Source organism: Podarcis vaucheri (assembly GCF_965113315.1).
Source record: "Podarcis vaucheri genome assembly, chromosome: 2".
In the NCBI taxonomy this organism is placed as follows: domain Eukaryota; kingdom Metazoa; phylum Chordata; class Lepidosauria; order Squamata; family Lacertidae; genus Podarcis; species Podarcis vaucheri.
The window spans coordinates 78675702-78699319 of NC_138760.1; the positions used below are offsets into that span (position 1 = coordinate 78675702).

General features: G+C 42.3%; 2 protein-coding genes across 12 annotated transcripts in view; one reads left to right on the forward strand and one right to left on the reverse strand.

Moving 5' to 3' along the window:
* LOC309527667 (semaphorin-3D-like) overlaps positions 1-6161 on the reverse strand; it is a 62644-nt gene extending 56483 nt beyond the window's left edge. For 5 of the 8 annotated variants that reach the window (XM_082214520.1, XM_082214515.1, XM_082214511.1 and 2 more), the window contains exons 1-2: positions 5825-6161; positions 2320-2413 (exon numbers count right to left, since the gene is read on the reverse strand). The gene's annotated coding sequence lies outside the window, so the exon portion shown is untranslated. The other 3 variants (XM_082214514.1, XM_082214517.1, XM_082214521.1) reach the window with 3 other exon arrangements.
* Positions 6162-6258: 97 nt separating this feature from the next.
* The window catches only part of TEX264 (testis expressed 264, ER-phagy receptor), a 150624-nt gene continuing 133264 nt past the window's right edge, over positions 6259-23618 (forward strand). For 2 of the 4 annotated variants that reach the window (XM_082214588.1, XM_082214591.1), the window contains exons 1-3: positions 6259-6372; positions 11321-11397; positions 13891-14179. In XM_082214588.1, the coding sequence (XP_082070714.1) occupies positions 13922-14179 (258 nt within the window). In that variant the 5' untranslated portion in view covers positions 6259-6372; positions 11321-11397; positions 13891-13921. Of the gene's footprint in view, positions 6373-6580; positions 6663-9007; positions 9193-11320; positions 11398-13890; positions 14180-23618 lie in introns of those variants that run through there. The other 2 variants (XM_082214590.1, XM_082214589.1) reach the window with 2 other exon arrangements.

Genomic DNA, 23618 nt, shown 5'->3' on the forward strand with positions numbered 1-23618 from the left:
TGTTATAAATTCATAGAAAATCAACCATACATCGGATTTGCACTGTTCCATTTTTTACTCCATGTGACAAGGACTATCAAAGGGGGGTGCTTGGTTTCTGGTCAGCCATAATCCCTTCACCATCCCAGCACATCCACAGGAGCCCTGCCCAGTTGCTATGTCAACCCTGATAATCCCAGACAGAAGACCATCAAAATCACAAAGAACAGTGGATTCACCATAGGCTGAAACAAAGGACAATGATCAGATCTTCCCTCTGGGGGCAGGAAACTGCAAACTCCCCATTGTCACCTGGAAAGTACTCATGGGGAGGGGGAAAGGAGGAACCAGCTGGGTGACTGGACACTCAGGTTACCACCACAACTCCTCCCTCAACCCCTCCTTTCTGTAATGTATGCATGATGTCAACCCCTTCTGTAATGTATGCATGATGTCAACCCCTCCTTTCTGTAATGTATGCATGATGTTTCTGGGGGTGGGCTTGACCTAGAGGAGGGGAATTTCAAAAGTTTTTATAAGGTCTTGCAGCCCATTGTTCTGGGTCTTTCCTCTCTCTCGCTAGTGAGGGAAACACCCTGTTGCAACAGTTCAATAAAGGCCAAGCCTACAGGCTGCTGTTTTGCTCCAAGTTATCCTGGTTGGTGTCTTTGTTTTTGTCCAAGGGAGCCCTCAGATTTTTCCGTTAACAAAAGCAATAAAAATACTGCATCAGGAACCAGTATTCCCTATATCAAGTGATGGTATGTCAGTTTTAACTAGTTTTTAAAGGGTTAGAGAGGATATGTCAAGTGAATCTCCTAAAAAATGAAATTTCAAAAGCAGGCTGATACAACCTAAAATGTCCCTAGATATCACCGCCAGTGTTTAGGCAGCTGGATACAAGAAAGTCTTCTTGGCAGATCATAAATCATAGAAGGAAATAAAACGACAAGGTGTTCCATGAGATACCATGGACCCAAATGATTTAGAGCTTTAAAGATTAAATATAATCTTTTGAATTGTGCAGCAAAACAGTGGTGTTGAACCAAGTGCTTGGGGCTTGGGAGAATGATGCTGAATAGTAGTGTAGGTACTGAGATGATAATAGGGAAGCATGGATAGTACTCTAACTATTGTGACTGCTGCTGAGAGGACACAAAAAAATGGTGAAACCTGTCAATGTTGCAGAAAGGAAGTTGGGGATTAGCAGATTCTAACAGAAATGGCCTGTGTACTGAGCCCAATACTGTCCAAATGAAGAAGAAACAATGCATGCACATGATAAACCAGATAAATGCATATTACAGAAAACATGGCATGTAAACAATGAACAGGCAAGAAGTTCAAATGACAAATGAGTTGGGGTTGAGGTTTCTAGTACTGTAATTTTCACTTTGTGTCCTATTACAAAAGAATTTAAATGACAATGGTTTGAAAGGCGAATATAAGCTAATGAGTGAACAGGAAAAGTATTCAGTGATTTTCATTACACCATCTGTGGACTACTTTTTTCAGTGGATTTAGATAGATAAAGCCCTACTCATCTTGCAGGGGTTGGTTTTCAAGATGAATAGGACTTTAGCTATCTAAATCTACTGAAAAAAACTAAACCAATCCCTGTATATGGCATTTATTGACCTGACTAAGGCCTTCGACACTGTAAATCGTAATGCCCTGTGGACTGTCCTTCTGAAAATTGGCTGCCCAGATAAATTTGTTAACATCCTTTGGCTCCTCCATGATAATATGACAACAACAATCGCAGATAACAATGGCTCTCACAGCGAACTGCTCACAGTGGGATCAGGTGTCAAACAGGGATGTGCTATCGCCCCAACTCTATTTATTATTTTCATTGACATGATCATACACATTGCCGAAGGGAAACTCCCCACTGGGGTAGAAATCGTGTATCGAACAGTTGGAAAGCTCTTTAACTTGAATAGGCTGAAACCAAAGAGTAAGGTCACCATAACTTTTGTCATAGAGCTTCAATATGCTGATGACAACGTTGTGTCCAATGACCTCCAAACCATCCTAAAAAGCTTTGCAGCTTGCTCAACATCCCAAAAACCAAAGTGCTGCATCAACAAGCACAAAACAAGCCCTCTGCAGTGCCACAGATCCAACTTAATGGTGCAACACTGGAAAATGTCAATAATTTTTCCTACCTGGGCAGTTAGCTTTACACAAGAGCCAATAGTGATACTGAAATACAGCATCACCTGAGCTCTGTGAGTGCAGCTTTCTCCCAATTGAAGTGCAGAGTATTTGAGGACTGAGACATTCACAGGGAAACCAAAATTCTTGTTTACAAAACTATTGTACTACCAAACTTACTATATACTTGTGAAACATGGACCACTTATAAACACCATTTCCAACTCCTCAAAAGATTCCATCAACAGTGTCTCCAAAAAATTTTATATATCACCTAGGAAGACAAGCGAACTAATGTCAGTGTAATGGAAGAAGCAAAGATCAGTCTCAAAGCAATGATTCTTCAACATCAACTTCATTGGACTGGTCATGTTGTTCGGATGCCTGATTATCGTCTTCCAAAGCAACTACTCTATTCCAAACTTTAAAATGGAAAGTGTACTGTTGGTGGTCAACAAAAGAGGTTTAAAGACTCTCTCAAGGCAAATCTAAAAAAAAGTAGTATAAACATTGACAATTGGGAAACACTGGCCTGTGAGCACTCCAATTGGAGAACAGCCTTTACCAAAGGTATCGTGGACTTTGAAGACACTCAAACTCAGGGCGCAAGAAACAAGCTAAGAGGAAAGCATGGAAACCTATGTCCCCACTGTGGAAGGACGTGTGGATCCAGAACTGGCCTCCAAAGTCTCTTTCAGACTCACTGTTAAGACTGTGTTCATTGAAGACAATCTTACTCGGCTACAAGTGATCGCCAAAGAAGAAGACTCATCTTGCACTAAAAGTTCTTCTCTGCAGAATTTTATCTCTGGACCAAGTGGTTTTTTGTGTGTGCAGTTTGTATGAATGTAAAGTCATAAACCTAAAGCCATTTTTTGCATCCTGACAGTTTACATGACACACTTTAAAAATATTTCCTGGCAGAAGGAAATTTTAGGGGGATTTTTGGCCCAAAGGCAATTCACCTATTCACTACCTAAATCCAATGATAAACAATAGTTCCCTGACAGTGAAACAAAATTATACATGAATGGGTGTCACCTGATAGTCTAATATAGATTAGTCAAGATAATAATCTCCTCTGGGCATTAATTAGTCCAGATCCAGAGATGCTGGATTCTGCTGAAACAGTTGCTGAGGCTAAGCATGAGCAAAATAACACTTCACTAGCAAGACAACTTCCATAATTTTGAATCGTTGTAGGTTGCCCTGGGGCCTGCTAGGGAAGATTGCATGATAAATTTAATCATAATCATAATCAAAACATCTTGAAGCAGCAATCTCACACTAATTCCAATCTATCATTAGTAGTGTAATATCCCGTCGCCATGTAATTTGCAGTCATATGAAGAATCATGATTGATAAGTGCTCATGTTATGCAGGAGGAAGATCTACTATAATAAGGATTGTTTATAAAAAGAAAATATTAAAATAGTAGGGCAATGTAGTGGAAGATGTCAGTGTAGGATCCTGAAGCCTAGAGTTTGCTGCCAATTAGAATCAACATATTTTATTTTATTCCATTTGGAAGGGGAAAACAGGTTTCCAGGTAATGGCATGGTCAGTATCTTTAATGCAGCAATAAATAAATAAATAAATAAATAAATGCTAACATGTAGTTTTCCTCTCTCTAGAATGGAGTAGTTCACCTTAGAAGTTCCTGAAGTATAGTGACTGTTTATTACCCATTGACAAAAGTAGAGAATTAGGCTGATTCTCCAGTTATGGCCACTCCTTGATCAGGACAACCTGTTGCTTGTGCTCTGGTGACCTCCCATCTGGATTACTGTAATGTGCTGTATGTGGGGCTGCCCTTGAACATGGTCCAGAGGCTGCAGCTAGTGCAGAATGCAGCTACTAAACTGGCAAGTGGGGCAGTTTGATTGGACTACATGCAATTGGTCCTGAAAATGCTGCATTGGCTGCCAATGAACTACTGGGCTCAATTCAAGGTGTTAGTACTAGCATGTGAAGTCCTAAATGACTTGGGACCCAAAAGAGCTCCTTCATAATATCAACCATCTCAGACACTGCAGTCAGCAGGTGAGGGTTTGTTGGCCATGCTTAGTGCACTGACCCATGACAGGGCATTTTCAGTGACACTTCCCCATTTGTGAATGCCCTCCCTTAGTGAGGGTCTGTCTCATTACTGACTTTCAGGAGGAATTTAAAAACATTCCTGTTTACCCAAACCTTTGGTGGCTGGAAGATACTGTTCCTGGCAACTTTGAAATCACTGGTTGAGACAATGTTTTTAACTGTCTTTAGAGTTTTTAAAACTGTTTTTAGAATGCTTTATTTTATTCTTAAATTATTGATATGTCTGCCACCCTGGTCTCCTCCAGGAGGAAGGGCAGGATACAAAATGGATAAACAAATAAGAAGAGCAGTGCTTGATCAGAACGAAGTTCTACCTAGTCTAGCATCCTTTCCCCCCCCCCCAAGAGGTTAACTATGTGTCCAGAAAACACCATCAGGATTTGAGGCCAACAGCTGTCAATGTGCTGCTGTCACCCAGCAAATGATATTCTGTGACATGCTTCCTCTGAACATTTAGCTATCATGATATACCTACTCTTCTTGAATTTTTTATTTCCCCTTTCAAGTAATATATTTTTGTGCTTGAAACAGAGAGGGATTATGTCATATACAGGAATATCCTGGATTGTTGTGATTTCTCTCTGCTAGTAAGGCAGTTACAAGTGAAATTCAAGGGTTAGTTTCTAGGTATATATAACTCAGTGGTAGACCCACATTCTTTATCCAGAAATCCTAGGTTCATTCTTTGGTGTTTCTAGTTAAAAGGAATTCAGATAGTAGGATTAGGGAAAATGTGTACATGAGGCCTTGAGAGAGCCATGTCTGGTCAGAGTAGATAGTGCTGGATTAGAGGATCCAAATAGCTCATGTTTCATAGTTACTAATTTGCCAGATCATTTGAGATTAATTATTCTGTTTAGAAGCACAAGTGCCTCCCCACAAAAAAACTTGTCACCTCTCTATTGGGAACCTACAGTGCTTCTCTGGGATCTATCACCCAAGACAATTCTTTCCACTAAGATGTGTTCCTCAGTGCTTAATATACATTTCTAATGATCATTGGGCTTTGTCAAGGTCACAAGCCTTATTTTGTCTTGCTAGGTATTTTCCAAGTGAATTAAGAAACTGACACTGATCCCAAGTTGTGGATCAGGGCAAGTTGTAAGTGAACTCTCCAACTGGATAGGCTATTTTGGCTTAGGCAAGCAATAGAGTTTTAAATTTGCAAATACTGTATGTAAGCACACAAATTAGCAATTGCCTAGGGCTGACACAGTGTCTAGACTGCCTGGGCTCGAGAACCAAACCTGGATGTACTTGTTCTCTTCTCCCCAGACTAGTTTGCTATCTGCTAGGTTCAATCTTCTGCTGTAAGGTCCTAAACCTTCTTTTCCTGGCAAAGTTCCTGAAGAGCCTCATGGCAAGCAGAAATCCTACAGGTGCAGCAGCACTGTTCAACAGGGTGGCAGGGATGGGTAAAGCTGAACCTGTTGAATTGCTGCTTGTTAAGCCCAGGACTCCGGTTCAAAACCTAATGGTAGTTACTGTATTCTGAACTGGATTGAGGATGTGTGTTGCGACTCCAGAGGTTTAAAGCTGCCTTTTCCTTAGTCAGGGCTCCCCTACTCTTCTTTTAACAGCTACCTGAGAGGAGGATATATTAGCCAACGAAGCTTTTCCTTGCGCAGAACTGAAGAGACACCTGCTGAATTTCCTACTGTCTGAGGCGGTTGAAAGGCAAAGGGAGACTGTGAGGTAAAAAAAAATAAAAATAAAAGTGGCAACTCGACGGGGCCCATTTCCCCTCACGTACAGCCGAGGTGCTCGGTGACGGTGAGGCGGCTGCTATAAAACAACCTCCTTTAATAAAAACAGGCGGAGGAAGCGCTCTCTCAGCGACGTAGCCACCCTGAACCGCCGCCGACGCCGCTTCCTCGGCAGCTGCTTCCCTTTCCCGCCCTGTGGCGCTGAGGCCACTTGCCCTCATACTGGCGGCAGCGGCTTCCCGCCGACGTCGAGCTCCACCCCATCCCGCGGGGCTGAGCCCGGCGCGGCGCGCTCCCGGATTGGGGCGAGGACGCGCCTCCCAACCGCCGAGCCAGGCGCGCCCCCGAGGTTTAGCCTCAGCCCGTGACTGAGGCGGGAGCTGCCAGTTGAGTCCCGAGCGCCGGCTCCGCTGTTCCTGCTGCTGTGTGAGTTGGGGGGCGGGCGGGAAACAGAGAGAGCCTCGCAGGGAGGAGGTGGTGTTTGGAACTGAGGAGATCCCGGTCACTGGATCCCGCGGTCAGGGGGGGGGAGGCGTAAGAAGGGAGGGGGCCGAAAACCGGAGGAGATCCCCAAGGAATCTGTTTCCTGTGGCATAGGCGGCAGTGGATTGCTTCTGCTGGGGGGAGGCGGAGCGGGGGAAGGAGGATTCGCGAGAGTGGATCCCTGCGATGTTAGCTGACGCCCCTTGGAAGATCTTGAGGAAGAGCCGGGGGCGGTGAGAGGGGAAACCTTTGAAGGAGGAGTGGAAGGGGCTGATCTTTGGCACAGAAGGTTTTTTTGGGAAGCCTGCCAGTCAGTGGATGATGAGGAAGATGGATGTGGAAAGCGGGGAAAGTGACACCATGGAAGATAGGAGGACATTAAAACAGCGTGTGTCTTAGTGGAGGAGATTGTCTTGCGTGGATTCCAGTGGAGGAACCCTATCGAACCCTATGACTAACACCTGCTACACACACACACACACACACAAACAAACAAACAAACACATGCCAGCTTCTGTTTCTGAACGGGAAAAGTAATCTGGAAAGGTGGGGGTTGGGGAGATGCAAAACCGGCTAGAATACATTTGTAGTAGAAGTAACCAACACTCCATGTGGATGTGGTGCTAGCTGGGTATGGTGGATTGCAATGGAAACAGAAATAGTTTGGATCCCAATAATAAGAGATCTTGGGAAGCACACCTTTTCTAACTGCTATGGACCAGTGGAGGCTTCGCATGCGTTCATCTGGTCCAGTAAATATTAGTAATATGCCTTGTTCTAAGTGGCTCTCAAGGGAGTGGATCATACTGTAGGTTGAGGGTTTTCTTTAGCAAACAAAAAGCACCAGCCCAAACAATCCTTTAATTTCTGTTTAAAGTGGAATCTAGGGAAGAAATAAACAACATGCAAATGAGGCTCTCAGGTTTTCCCATTTTTTCTTCTCCCAATAACTGGTTTGAAACTCAATTCCTTGATGGTTAAAAGCATAGGAGAATAATGCAAAGTAACTGTAACAAGTACAACTTCAATACAGTTTAAGTGGTAACCTTCAGTGCCTCTGCATCCCAGGTACAGCTTTTGGTGCTAAATTTTTGCTTGTTGCATAGCTAAGGCACAAGAATCCCCCCCCCCCCAAACTGAGAGAGAGATGGCAAACCTAGCAAATCTTGGGGTGTGTGAGGAAATTAACATCCTTGCCTCACTGCCACCCTAGCATTTTCATTAATTAATTCATATTTTATTTGTTTGCATACTTGGAAGTATGCATAGGATTGCAGCCATGTGTCCCAATCTTAAGCATGCTTACTTGGAAGTAAATCCCTCTGAATTTAATCAAGATTTGCTCTCCATCATTAATACAACTGATTTTTCTTCTCTCAGCATATTTAAACTAAATATATTTTTCGGCTTCTTGCATCATATTCTGGACCTTTTATTTGGAAGGATGTGGGCTCAAAGTTTTTGTTTACAGTCTGAGTGTTTCACCTGGCTATAAGACAAGGATGGGAGCCTCCATCGATATTATTTATTTATTTATTTATTTATTTATTTATTTATTTATTATTTATAGCCCACCCATCTGGCTGGGTTTCCCCAGCCACTCTGGGCGGCTTCCAACAAAGATTAAAAATACATTAAAACATCAGTCATTAAAAACTTTCCTAAACAGGGCTGCCTTCAGGTGTTTTCTAAATGTCATATAGTTGTTTATCTCTTTGACATCTGATGGGAGGGCATTCCACAGGGCGGGTGCCACTACGGAGCAGGCCCTCTGCCTGGTTCCCTGTAACCTCACTTCTCACAGTGAGGGAACCGCCAGAAGGCCCTTGGCGCTGGATCTCAGTGTCCGGGCAGAACGATGGGGGTGGAGACGCTCTTTCAGGTATACTGTGCCAAGGCCGTTTAGAGCTTTAAAGGTCAACACCAACACTTTGAATTGTGCTCGGAAATGTACTCCCATCCTCACTGATTGGGCAGTTGAGGGGGATTGATACTTGGGAAGAGGCTGGAAATCTTTAGCTGATGTAACATGATTTAAATGCTGTTCCAGCTCCCCTCTTATCCAGTAGCTTAGGGCCTTGGGAAGGTGCATTGGCTTTCACAGATCACATTTGAATGGAAAATTCCTGTTTATGCTGGCTAGGAAAACCGGGTGGACAAGTGCTAATAACCTGGTTTATAACCAGTACTGCTGTTTTGATTACATTGTGGACTAGTCCCAAAGGTTCATTTGACTGTGGTTGTTTAGTCTTTATTTGCAGTTGTAGCAATCTGTTTCTGTCTTGGCAATTAGCACTATGGATGTCACAAATGGAGGATTATGGTTCATCTAGGTGGAGTTTGAGTTTTCCATGCAAGACTCTGGTAAAAATATTTGGGCTCTTGATCACGCTGCTCTATAGCAAAAAGATGACACATAGACATACTTGCTTCTAAATAAATCCTGTTCCAAAGGTTTTGCTTAAACCATTCCTAGTTCTTTAAGGAATTGTTGTAAAAGTGCATGCTGGCTTTATGAGCGTGCACGAGCACTGTGATCTCATCAAGCTGGTACACATGAACCAGGAAGTAGAATACAGCTGAAATAAACAGGATCAGCTGGGAGAAACCAAACAGCTCTATGAGAAGAGGGATGAATGTAATTGTGTAGCAGATTTATTTTCCAGTAGCTAACAATAGCAACTGAACTTAAATACTTGGTGACATTTTCTGCTTTTCATACAACACTGAATTCAGGAGCCTTGATTATATCAGTTCTCTAGAGTAAGTTCTCTCTCTCTCTCTTGTTTGTGTAGAATGTGTTGTATCTAGGGAATATATTATCAGTGTCTCAGGTTTTTCTAGGGAATATATTATCAGTGTCTTAGGTTTTTCACCCTGAATTAGAAATAAAAGCATGAAGGGTTAAAATCCATTTATGTGGGTTTAAACTGAGATGAACTGGCTGCTGTTATCACCATTAAAAGGGAATGCAGAACCTATTCCTAGTTAAACAGTGAAAATTGTACAGAACAGGATCAGATTGGAATTAAACTGCAACTCAAATTACTGGTATGGTGTCTTTAAACTAAACTTATTTACTTGCTTATTTAAAATGGTATCCTGCCATTCTTGTCAAAGACAACCCACAGTGGCTTACATCATAGAAATTAAAATGTAAGGGTCTGATGGAGCAATCCTGGTGAAGCTAAGCAGATCTAAGGTTGGGTGGTGCCTAGAAGTGGGGGCTGCTTGTGGGATCCCTATGTAAGTAAGCCTCCTGGAATTATTGAAAGAAAGTTGTGCTATGAATGCCAGAGAATTTAGTGTGTGCTCATTTTCTTTTTGCAGGAAATACACAGTGTAAAAAAGCCACAACTTTTAAAAAACTGATGTAGAAGTTAAAACAAAAACCTCAGTGTTACTAAGTATTTTCACATTCACTTCTTGTCAGAATTCAAAGTTTCTGAATTACCGAAACCACTGGACAGAGACAAGAAAATGAGATTGTTTTACATACATATTAGTTCTGTGCATATTTGTGGAGAAGTGAACCCCTTGAGTGTATATATCATGTAAGATTGCAGCCTTACTTTGACGGTGTCACTTGCAGGTATTGTAATTGCACTATGAAATGGGTAGACCCAGGGGAAAAAATCACAGCTTATGTTTATAGTTGTGCTACCTTTTTATAGTTACATTTTAATGTTCAGATCTTGATCTTTCCAGAGGCATCTGGTTGGTCGTTGTAGGGAACTGGATGCTAGACTAGATAAGCGTTTGGTCTGATCCAGAGGACTCTAATGTGGGGCCTCATACGTGGGTTTTTTTGTTTGTTTGCTTAGAAGGAGGAAGGAGAGGCAGGGCAGATTTCCCCTTGTTTTCCCATTTCTTTCTTTGCATGCTCCTTACTCTGCTGTATCTGAGGAGGTGTGTGTGTGGAAATGGTCTTTTCAGTGCTTATCACTTGCTTGATCTGGAACCTTGTCTATAACTTGGCTGCAGGCGTGAAACTTGACTTTATTTCACCTGTGTCAAATACCCAGTTTGGCACCCCCGAAGCGCATTTGCGTACACACACATACAGAGGCTGGGAGCCTCAGTGGCGCTCCTCTGGAGGCTTCAATTGGGGCAAAAAAAAAAATGGCTAGCATCCCCCCCCCCCCCGTAGCTATGGCTGTGCTTGACTGTATAACTAAATGTTGTTTCTGTCTGTCCACATTGTGTTATTTAGTTTCAACAGGATAAGTGTTGGGAGGTGTATTCAGATATTCACTCTTATAAAAGCAGTTCACTGAAGATAGAGGCCTGAACACAGATGGGCATTTGGAGTTGCATCTTACTCATCCCTGGTTCAGGCTAATGCTCCAAAGCCTGCCTGCCTTGGTACGGATCTTATTCCTTGGACTTGAGTACATGGCTCCATGTACAGTTTCACTGTGGGGGGTGGGGTGGGAGTTTAAATGAAAATCATGAAATCTTATGGTGCTCACAATAGAAATATTCATGGATTTAATATAACTTTTCTTCAAGTTGGAATTACTTTGGGTTTTGGAGCTTTGTTGGGAAAGAGGTCTAACAATGACAAGACACTTGCGGGAGATAATTGGTGGGCAGTGAAACAGTTAAATGCCTATCCACCAATTTGCCTCCTGAAAATTGTTTTCTACTTCTCCATGTTAGCATTGCAAAGGATCCACAGGTTTTGGAACCACTCTGGACACAGTGCCCCTTGTGCATATTGGGGAAGCAGTGCAGGTTTTCTGGCCATGGTGCTCTCCTACTGAACTTAAATTTAGGGAAAATAGGTCACTTCAATAGGTCACTTCAGTAAGAAAAAATAAGAAAAATAGGTCACTTTCAATAAGAAAAATGGGTCACTTCAATAAGACTTTATTTTCTTCTTTTTCAGAGGCACAAATCCTGGATCAAAGATCCCTGGGAGAGACAATGAGCTATTGCTAGGCTGCCTGTACTGCTGATTTTCAGGTTTGTACAAAGTGCATCTTGCTTGAGGAAATTTTGGGCTTTTATTCCAATTATATGGTTCCTGAAAAGAGATCGACAAGTGTCAGCTTTATTTCTGTGTCTTAAACAGGAAATAGATAATGTTTTTATCACAAATGTCCTGCTTTGTGGTTCAATAAGATACAGAAATGGATTTTGAGCTTAAGAATCAGCTGGTCAAATTCACTTATTGTTAAATGCACTTAAATAGGAGTAGGCAGTTATGCTGAGCAATGGTAACCATTCTGGAAATCTGGTGAACTACAAGGATGCAATTAATACTAATAATGTTGGTGCATGGAGCATTTTGAATAAATGTTAAGGCTATCAAGTATGGGAACTTTTAAGTGAGAAGAGGATTTAAAGGCGATTTAAAGAGAAAAAGAGTAGTATACTGAGATGCATCATAGCAAGGGTCCATTACCCACTGGTTTAAAAGACAATGACAGGATCACCAAACAGATGCCTGCTGTGTTCCAGTAACAATTAGATAGTCTAAAGCAAATATGGAATGCACTCTGGGTCTGCATCAGTCCAAAGTCTTCAACATTTTACATAATCATAGTTTTTGTATCACAGGCTTTGTGGTATAAGTAACTATACTGTCTAATAGTCTTTCCACAGAAATGATGGAGACTGGAAATGATCTTTTTTAGAAATGCAAATGCGAAGTTCATGAGGAAGCAAATAAGTTCATTGCAGGAGCTGTAAGAAAGTATCTCAAGCTGCTTGAATTTGAGTCCAAGGGAAGAGATTCGGGCAGCACATATTTTTCCAGTAAGATATTATAAATGCTAGTATAAAATTAACTGTGACATTTTTCAAGGGCAAATCAGATTTCTTTTCCACAGTTGTCCTTGCTCTCTGCTGATCTCACTAGGGTGGATAGTAGCCTAATCACATTGCAGTTTACACTAAGATGTGGTTTTTATTAATTGCCAAACAGAATGAACAGTTGCTTAGGTATAATTAAGTTGTTTCTAAGTAGGCTCAATTTTAAAGGACCACATCTAAATTCAGAAATCAAAGTGGCTTCATAAAGTCCGTTTTGAAAAAACAACAACTTGGGTCAATCCATGTTACTCCCACTCCTTGCAAGGCACACAACACCCCCACTTGATAATCACTACTTCTGACCTTTTTTCTGGGAATCCTCAGATTGATTTTATGCTGCCTTTTTTCAGTAACTGCATTTTACTGCAGCTGTTCATGCCATATGAACCAGCAGTGCAATACAATTTCTATTCTGGTGAGAGTGGCTTCAGTGTTGCTGAACCACTTTTGGCACCCTTTCCTCCACCTTCCTCCCGCACTCCATCTTTGACCTTACAGAGGATATGTAGGAAGAAAGTTTTGTGTTCCATTTTATTCCCATTGACTAAGGATCATATTAATTATGGTCACATTATTTCTTATATTTTTGGATATTCTTACTTGGTGAGCACCTGCAAAGCACCAAATGAAAATGCTGCTATCTGTGCTAATTTCTTGTATGGATAAAGGGGAAATTAGGCATAAAAGTACAGGGAGACGAGCAAAAAGAGGGTTGACTGAAAGTGAAACACAGTGGAAGGTGGAGGTTTAGAGATGCAAGGGAATATGTGGAATATTGTGAAGGAGGTGCCGAAAGCCCCTGATAGCTGTCTTCCTCTGCCTTTACCATCACCCCATGCACACACAATTCTCTTAACTCATGGCCATTCCAGTTCCATTATGGGATTTACATTCTATGAGGAGTTCCCAGTGTGCAGTTTGCCTGGGGTTGGTGGGTCCCCTTTAGGGACTGCTGAGGCTGAAGCCAATTGCAGACTGACCAAGAATGAACAGTGATGTTGGATAAGGTCAAGGCAGTTCTGACATAAAAGCTGGGATTCAGTGAAAGGGACCAAAAATGTATTTTTGAAATACTCTGTGGGTCAGAGAAACATTGTGTATGTATCTGACACCCACTGTCTGTGCATGGCCATCTGGATTGGTGCACCTATGCCAGGCTTCCTCAACTTCGGCCCTCCAGATGTTTTGAGACTACAGTTCCCAGCATCCCTGACCACTGGTCCTGCTAGCTAGGGATCATGGGAGTTGTAGGCCAAAAACATCTGGAGGGCTGGGGTTGAGGAAGCCTGACCTATGGCATCTGGATTGGTGCACATATGCATTTCAAACATCACTGAGATCCTCCTTATTGAGCTTCCCAGCTGCATGAAGTAAAGGCTTTCATTGTAGACAAGTGACTTACAACATGTTATTCTATGCAGGGTGTCCCTTGAGCAGCAGTGGCAAATAATTTCAGTACAGCAGTGACCTGTAAACATGAACAATTCCATTACAACACTGCCTTGCAAATGCAAAGGTCTGCAGTGTGGATCTGAGTCATATTTTCTTTGGGAAAACTTTCCCTAAACTTATCTGTTACTCTAGGAAGTATCCATCTGTATTATGATTACCTAATTTTTGTCCTCCTCTCTTGTCCTGCAGTTGATTCCTGCAGTTTGAGGCACCTGGAGTCATGGCAGACTGGCTGCTCATTGGATTGTTTGCTGCACTGGTTACGCTTCTGCTGTTGACGCTCTTTGGCTTTGCTGTTTATTCGGGGCTCTTCACAGAAGTGATTGTGAGTGCTGGTTTGCCCCCCTTCAGCAGCATCACTGTGGCATATAAATTCCAGGTGGGGCCTTATGGTGACTCTGGAAGGCTGTTTACGGAGAGCTGCAGCATCTCTCCAAGGCTGTGCTCCATTGCTCTCTACTATGACAGCCCTCACACGGTAAGTCTCAGGGAGAACTGCTTCTTGTTTGCATCACTGTTAACACAATCATTACTTGAGTACCAGGAAAATCTATTTTCTGATATGTTAGATCTGAAGTAGATCTTCGACTTTGGGAATGTGCACTATGAGGAATAGGAATTTACTTAAGAATAATAATGTGCACACTCATGAAATGGATGAGTTGAGTAGCCTTAAGGTAAACTTGCAGTGATTTAGCTTTATGATCATACTGTATATGCTGTAACTTACATACCAGACATGATCCTGCAAACAGATGTGATGCTTTGTATTTTTATTCATTAATGTGTATAGTGAATAATTTATATTGTTGTACTTGGGGGTTATGCTTTTGAACCAATATGTTTTGTAGTTGAAGATTGTGTTTATCTGAATATATTTATGCTTCTTTATTTTTTGGTGGGTAGGAAATATTGCACCTGTTGAATTTCTGCCTGTTGTGTTAAAAGTACAAAGCCTCTTGCAAGAAGGTGTAAAGTGAAAATACTTGGAAAAGGGTGCAGAAACTTTTGAAAGCAGCTAAGGAGAGATGGTCTGCTCAAGTATCAGAGAGGCGAACTACCATATACATATCTATATATTCCACTGTGTTTAAATGCTAATATTACCATAGACAGTAGATATTTGGTTTATTGGCTCATTATCTTGGAGTGGGTATTCCCATGGGTGGCTGAATACTACTGTATTTCTTTCATTTCCCTAGTTCTCTAGGTGCTGAGAAGTGGTGCTGTCATAAAAGAACATATTACAGGCAGTTTTAGTAAAATACAGAGCTTGCATGTCACCATCCAGACCTTTATATAAGAGGGTGTTTTTTCTTGTAGGGGGTCTGTGCTCAGCTTCTCTTTTCAGACTTTTGATGTTGGCCACAATCCAGAAAATTGCACAGCTATTGTGTCAAGCAGGGCCTTGAATTTTCTTTAGAAGACTTTTGCAACTTGACTGAGTTTCAACAGCCATTTGCAATGCAGTGTATGTGGCTGCTATGGCGGGGGGGGGGAATCAAATACCCCATTGGGGATAGACAGACCTTTGCATACACCCCTAAAGAGCACTCTTTATTTTGCATATTGTCTTTACAGAGGAAAAAATGTATCTAAACCTGGATTCATCTGTTCAAACAATCTGTTGTAGTTGGGCTTTTGACAGCCTGATTAAAAAACAAACAAAAAACTTCCAAACCAACCACAACGTTGCCAGAAAAATAGGGTTGTGCACTTGTTTGTGGCATAAGCACTTCCTGTTACACTAGCACAGCCTGTGTAATTTTCTGATCAGCAGCTTTGAAGAAGCACGTATGCCAGAGAAGCTATCAGTTGAGTTTTTCTGCTAGTGCATTGATCTAAGGACACAGGGCTGAGCAAATAGAGGAGTTGTCAGTGTAGCACATTTTCCAGGTAATAGTAATTATTAGCTGAACCAGTTTTGGTTATTCCATTGTGAGCAAGAGGTCATTCCATCTGAAGTAATTTCAGATGCTGAAATGTCTGCTTCTGGCTTTTCCTACCCCTTTTCTGGTACTTGCAGATTAAAAATAATTTTTAAGCTGCCCTTCATCACAGAGCAATGCAAAAGAGGGTACCTTATAGCAGTTAAAACCAAGGAGAAGGAAGAGGAATGATGATGATGTTGAAAGGGAGTAGATAATGCCAGAGTGAAGTCGGGAATAATAACATTTGAAAATCTAGCCAAGTCAATTAACCTCTCATATTTTTTTAATTTTTAAAATGGCATTTGCAGTCCTCCTTTCTTCCAAAGGGCAGCATACATGGCTGTGAACTTGAATTGAGATCTCCCAGACCCTAGCCTGAGATTTAATCTGTTACATTTACGCTGCTTCTGTTGGAATAAGTGAGATTTCTATTGTGCTAGAAATGCATCAAAGTTGGTGCCAATTATAGTTCAAGGATGAGGGCATTCTATAATTATGGCCCCCAAAAGTAAGACTTTTACTCTGTTGTTTGTGGTGCAGTGTGGTGTTCTTTCTTTCTTTCTAATGCTAACACTCAGAAGGGGAACATGGCAGCTCTTTGACATGTTTAGAGATTCTGCATGGGGAATGAAGATGCTGTCTCCAGTGTCTAAACTGGAATACAGGCAGAACAGGATGAGACACGGTTGAGCTTAGGGTTTACACTATTTAATTAATGAATTAAAGCTGTAACCCTGTACTTACTTGCCTGAAAGACTCACCTAACACCATAAGACTTAGGTTTGAGCAGACCTATATAGGGTCACTTTGTAAATGTATTCATGTGTTCATCCTCTCACTTTTCATAAATAAATAAGTATAAATAAATAAATATAAATATAAACACCCTTATAAAACTACCACTAACTATTTCAGTAGTTACCTGTTTAAAATCTCTCTAGCACATCTTCAAAAACTTTATTGGAGGCCTTTGAAGGATCCCTTGAAATGTAAGGTTTCTTCATCAGTCTTAAGTGTAGCACATCTCCCTTCTTTTAAACAAAAACATACAAATAAGTGTTCTCAGTATTTTGTTGCAGCTCCTGCCGCCTTTATCAGAGACCATCTCTCTGTGATATTTTCAAGTGTGATCTCAGCTGTGGATATTTTTGATTCCTTGCACAAGAGTAGAAGATGAAACGCATTTGGTAAAAGGAATCTGCATATAGAAGAGAGTCCGGGAGGCAGCAAAAGCATGTGAATAACCTTCCTTACTAACCATGTTGTTTGTATTGTAAATACAAAGGGCTTACAGAGAGAGAGAGATTAGTTCTGCCTGCTGTGAAAAGTGTGTATCTCTGGCATCTCTTTATCTTACTGGAATAATATAGTTATTCAGTGTAAGTCAAGGAATCAGGAAGCAATAGACCATTGTGCTTAATCTTCAACCAATGTTTGATTGAAACTTGCACGGAAAGAGTTTCTAAACGCTTTTAAGACAGTAGCTGATTGGGACAGCACTAGTTTCTCTTGCATGTGGTCTTTGCTCTTCTTTTCCAGACCCTGTACACTCTTCCCCCCTCCCTCCACCACTAGAGGTTATTTTGCAAATGCAGCAAGTTTGACTGGTCCAGTGTTGCTAAAATGATATAAATTGAAATTCTGCCTCTGCTAACTGGACACTACCATCAGTGTATTTTTGAAGCTGAGGCATTATCCTGAAAGCATTTATAGAGGCAGAGGAAATTTTTTGGGGTCTTATGATAAGGGATTATTATTTGTAATTTGTACTCTGCTCATTCTAGTTATTCGGTAAGTTTTGTGGTAGCTGTGGTCAAAAAATGAAGTTACCTGCCTTCAATATCTCAGCTGTGTTGCTGTCATCTGCCAGTGTTCATCTGTTGTTACACCAATGCAGAAGAGTCTGCATATGTAGCTTAAAGTGTCTGCAAGCCAATTGTGTTTCAAGCTCCTTTAAGCAGATAGGTATTATTATTTATTTATTATCCCACGATAGTGGGGTGGTTCACAACATAAAAATACAATAAGGTAAAGGTAAAGGGACCCCTGACCATTAAGCCCAGTCACGGACAACTCTGAGGTTGCGGCGCTCATCTTGCTCTATAGGCTGAGGGAGCCAGCGTTTGTCTGCAGACAGCTTCTGGGTCATATGGCCAGCATGACTAAGCTGCTTCTGGCAAACCAGAGCAGTGCAAGGAAACGCCGTTTACCTTCCTGCCGAAGCGGTACCTATTTATCTACTTGCACTTTGATGTGCTTTCGAGCTGCTAGGTGGGCAGGAGCTGGGACCGAGCAACGGGAGCTCACCCCGTCGCAGGGATTCGAACCACCGACCTTCTGATCGGCAAGCCCTAGGCTCAGTGGTTTAGACCACAGCGCCACCCGCTGTGAGAACACAAAATGAGAACACAAAATACATAATAAAAACAAGAACAAGAAACTAATAAACCCTCCTCCCACAAGCACAATTAAAAGGACCTAGAACATTAATCAGCCAAAGGTCTAGTTAAGGGAAAATGTTTTTACCTGGTGCCTAAATATGTAATGAAGGCACCAAGTGAGCCTCTAGGGAGAGCATTTCACAAGTAGGGAGCCACCACAGAATAGGTCTGTTACCATGTTTCCATCCTCTGGACCTCATGCCTCAATCTGATTTAAGAATTAAAGCATTTGGCAGAGCTGGAATTATGAGTTCAAGTTCTTCATCTGATGGGGAGGGCCAGAACAAGTGTTGGAATTACCCTAGCTAGTTTTTAAGCAATAGCAGGAGGGAAGTGAGGTTGCAGGCACGAAGTTGGAATGCATAATCATTTTCATAATGACCAGGACTACTCATGCCACATAAATACACACTGCAGTATAGGCAGTTCTCTGGAAACATTGTTAATTACAGTGGCTTTTTGCAGGTACACCATGTTATATAGTTTTGAGAATGCAGAAAGCAAAAAACATGTTCATTGTAGGAATGCAATCAAGAGCAAATGCTGTTAACTACATGTTAGAGTCATAAACCATATAGTATACAAATAAAACAAAAAATAGCTCTGAATATATATCTGGAATCTTTTGCAGAGTTGCTGATTTCCAGGGTTTCATTTTCATCTCATTGAGATAATAAACCATTTGTTATAGCTGTGTCTGCAAAATTCCTTTCATTTTTTTAAAAAACACACTCATCTTTCTGTGGTTTGGAGCATCCCTCCAAAATTTCTTAGGATTTCACATACATGATTAAGTTGCTGTACCTGTCCATTTACAAAAGTTATGTTAAATAGTTTTATCAGCATTCCCACAGGTATAGTGTTCTGCAGTTATTAGTGTTGATACTCACTCTACTATTGATGTTTCCCATCCAGTGTTCTAATTTAGCAGTGTGTGAGCTTTGCAGTCATTATGACTGCTGGTAGAGAGATTTTTCTGCTGAGTCCTAGATATCCCTGAATCAGTGTATACTGTATTGGCAGAGAAGTGGAAAACTACCAGATCAGGCTCCTTTTCTCTCCCTTTTCTGCTGCTAAATGTGAGAGAGGACCTGAATTTGAATTGGTCTTGACAAACTAATATTTCCACCATGGTGCCAAATGTTGGGTAACCTCTGCTTTTGTCAGTCTGGTTAAGGAGTACACAAATTATTTCCCGCTTACATCACTCTCACTTGATGGATGGACAGACCCCACCAGAAACAGCTCTGCTTCCTTCCCCGAGCCTCTCCAAATATTTGAAAAATGGCTTGCTCACAGTTTGTGAAGTGTTTACCGTATATTCGGAGGTATTTTTCCTTTCAATATGTTCCCCTGCATGGTGAGGGATGCAGTCTTTCTAAGCTAGTCATGGATGCATAAATGAAGCTATAGGGCCATAAAGTTATCCTATTATTGGAGCCTGTGAACATTTTTTGGCGTCCTCTAGATCTGCCTTTCACCAGCCTGGTCCTCTCCAGATCTTGACTCAAATTCCCATAATTCCTGACCATTGGTGAGACTGACGGGCGCTTGCAGTATCTGAAGGGTAGAATCATAGAATCATAGAATCATAGAGTTGGAAGAGACCACAAGGGCCATCGAGTCCAACCCCCTGCCAAGCAGGAAACACCATCAGAGCACTCCTGACATATGGTTGTCAAGCCTCTGCTTAAAGACCTCCAAAGAAGGAGACTCCACCACACTCCTTGGCAGCAAATTCCACTGTTGAACAGCTCTTACTGTCAGGAAGTTCTTCCTAATGTTTAGGTGGAATCTTCTTTCTTGTAGTTTGGATCCATTGCTCCGTGTCCAGGCTGTGGAAGGCTGGCCTAGGGTATGTCTTCTCATTCTTAAACTAGTTTTAACAAAAAATGACCCTGTTTGCACATAATCTCAAGATAAAGCATGGGTTAGTGTGTGGACATGTGGATTCCTGGAGAGAAGATGTTCCTCCATGTTCCTCTTCCAGTTCTTCTGCTTTGAGCTAAGCCGTGGTTTGTCTTAGTGTGTTGTCAAGAGCAGCAGGACTGAAGTAGGGCGAAGTGGCTGTGATCTACTTCTTGGAAGTTTGCTTGCTTATGCACTTGCGTTATGCCGTGATTTGACTTAGTATTGTGTGCACGCTGAGCCAATGTGTGTGTCTCCAGGAATCTGTGTGGAGAAGAGGGTTAAGGCCATCCAAAACATCATTCTCAGCACCCTTAACAAGCATCAATTTCCAGGATTTTGGGGGGAGGGCAGAAGCCATGACAGTTAAACTGGTATAAAACTGTACTATATAGGGATGCCCTCTTGATTTTGTTTAATCATGGGTATATTTTGAGATCTCTTGTCCTGATGGGTGGGCAAGAGTTCTTCACTTCTAGAGACTTGAGCTCCCAAGATGGTTTGCAGTCTTATGGTATAAAGAACAGCTGTGCTCAACTGTTGCTATTTCTGTAGATTTGCAAGGCAGATGGGGCAGTGTCCCCAAGGACAGGACTGCGCCAAGTCCTTTGCACTGCAGACAAAGGTCTTCCTCTTTTGCTTTCTCCTGGAAACGACAGCAAAGTGGGGATGATTCACATTAGTCATTAGATAAAATAGTCCTGTTCTAGGTTTTCCACTGGGTAACAGACTTCCGGTTTATTATTATAGCTCACCCTGTCTCCAAGTCTCAGGCTGGTTGGCAGCATTTCTGCGTCACATTCATTTTCAAAACATTATGGAGTGGGAGTTAGTTCCATGTTATATGTTGGGCAGTGACATATCCAGGGCCACCCGCAGTACTGGGATTTGGATGTCGGTCTTCCAGCTTCGATTCAAACATCAAGTACTGGCCGGCAAAGGACAGTATTGCAATCCTTTTCCAATGTATTTTCATCACAGTCTTACAAACTGGGGCATCATTGTTCTCATTTGGCAGAGAATTTGGGATTTTGGGTAATGAAGAAGCCACCCAAATACTTCGGGTGGTTTCAACTAGTTTTTACTCAGAGTAGACTCACTGACATATGTCTGTGCCACAGTGAGCTGGGGGAAGCAAATAAAACTGCCTGCCTCCCAGGCTGCTGCTGAAGGTCCTAAATGCTTGGCAGAGTTTATTTCCAGTAGACCTTGGCTCTTATGCAGTCACCCTGGAATGCTTTAACTGAAGCCTAGCACCACAACGCCTGCAGCCAACGGATGTGGCAAGCCAAGCTAGACTGAGTAACGCTTGTCAGGCTCTACTTCTCCAGCCATGGAAAGCTGGAGCCAAAAGGCCTCTTGTCAGTTTCTCCTCTGGTTGCTGCTTTGCATTGCTCCAGCAGAATAACTGACTGATATCCTGTCTTGTTGGGAACGAAGGGAAGAAAGTTTGCCCTGCAAACTAAAGAAATCAAAAGCTTTTGACTCTGCGGGAGAAGCCTTGGTATAAAAACCTATTTTATTTTTAAAAAAGAATCCTCCCAAATCACATGATTTGTGAATCGCACAAGGAAGGAGTTGGAAAGACTGAGATGGCTTCTGTCCTGTGTATATGCGTGCACATGTGTCTAAGAGGGGTTGCTAGGAAAAAGTGATTTAATAGACTGCCTGGACTAATTTGCAAGGGAGGGGTGGAGGAAAGTTAAGAAAGAGACTCCCAACAGCCTGAGATCACCAAGTCGAAACCTATCATTAGACATCTGCGTTCCAGTGTGTTGTGGGCTTCTTTTTTCTAAACATGAGCACACACATTCCCAGTAATTGCTGAATGTGGGCGGAGCCACTGAAAGAGTCAGTGAAATAACTTTCAAATTTCTACATTAAGACGACTGCTTTGGGGTCTTGGAGGGCTGCTGCTGGGCAAGCCCCCCTTTTTGTTTAAGGTTTCCAAGCCTGTCCTGCAGGTGGATTGCTCCGGTAGACCGCAAGGAGAGCTGCAGGTTCTTCTAAGAGGAGCCTGGGCATTTCTGGCTTTGTCTAGAAAATACTGCACCCCTCTTTTGAGTTCTATTGTTTTTACAGAAACAGAGGCCTAAATACAAAGACTCTTGAGCTGCAGTGCTCCAGCAGATAGCATTCAGCTTTGAATCTTGGAAGTAGGGGCTCAAATGCCAGCTTAGCCAGGGACAAGGCGGGTGGGTGTAGGACAGGGGTCAGCAACCTTTTTCAGCCGTGGGTTGGTCCACTGTCCCTCAGACCATGTGGTGGGCCAGACTATTTTTTTTTTTTTGGGGGGGGGATGAACGAATTCCTATGCCCCACAAATAACCCAGAGATGCATTTTAAATAAAAGCACACATTCTACTCATGTAAAAACACGCTGATTCCCGGACCGTCCGCGGGCCAGATTGAGAAGACAATTGGGCTGCATCCGGCCCCCAGGCCTTAGGTTGCCTACCCCTGGTCTAGGACAAGTTCACCTCTTTTTGCCCTCCATGTGGCGTCTGCAAAATTGACAGTTCAACTTCAGGCATAGCGGTTTGACTTGATGTTAGGAATAGCATCTTTAGGCTGTTACCCAACTGCTGTAGGTCTGAAGTGATATTTTGGGTTGGATTGATGTATTTCCTCTACTGTGTTAGTTTCAGGGGACAGGCAGTTGCCATGGTGTGAAGGTTATAGCAGATTTATATATGAGGAGACAGTCCACATTAGCAGCGAAGATCAGCTAGGCAGAACAAAGCTGATGGCCAGGGAGATGGCGTAGGCAGACTTGAGTGAGGCAGATCTGGGCTGCCCACAATAGATTGCAGAGAATGACCTAAGGGTGGTGGTGTTCTGATCTGAGAAGGCTTTATATGTAGATTTCCTAATCTACTGGAAGCCTGGGCTGAGAGTTGCTCAGTGTCTCAGAATGGGTGCATTGTGTTGCTTCTGTAGGCCGGTTTCCTAACTGGATAATTGATGCTTTTACTGATGGGTCCAATTGGTACCTCACAGCGGCACCTGTAGATTGATAATGGGGATCCTGGACTAGTAGCTAGATAGAAGGCATAGTGATGGGAAACTGAGAGTGGAGTCCTGGGGCAACAGAGGAACTAATCTTAACTGTACATAGGCTTGATTATGCTGCTTATGTGCTTGCATAGAAAAATAGCAATTGGGTGGGACATTTTACCACTGTTTGCCTCTCATTCTCCCTACTGCTGCCACTTCATTCTCTTCTATTTCCTTCTTCTATTGCTTTGTTAAAGCCGAGAGAGAGAAATATAAATATGTGCAGCTGTTAAATGCTGGCATAGGAGGAGCATAGTGAGTACAACAGAAGAGGAGTATGCACTGCTTCAAAAGTTATTCCATGGCTGTATGAGGGTTATTTATTGAAGGGAGTGGGGGGAACACAGATACTAGGGGCGTGACATGTTGGTAGATACTATCCATGTGATTTCTCCACTATCTGTTCCTTCAGTCGACCCCCTGCTATCAAAAAGCCAGCTGCAGAGTTTTAGAGCAGGGATTACCAACTTTTTAAAGCCTGTGGGCAAATTTGGATTATTGAGCTAGTGCTGTGGGTACCGCCCCTCTTGTTTCCCTCCCTCCCCCCTCCCCCTTCTCTCTCTTTCTTTCTTCCCCTGCC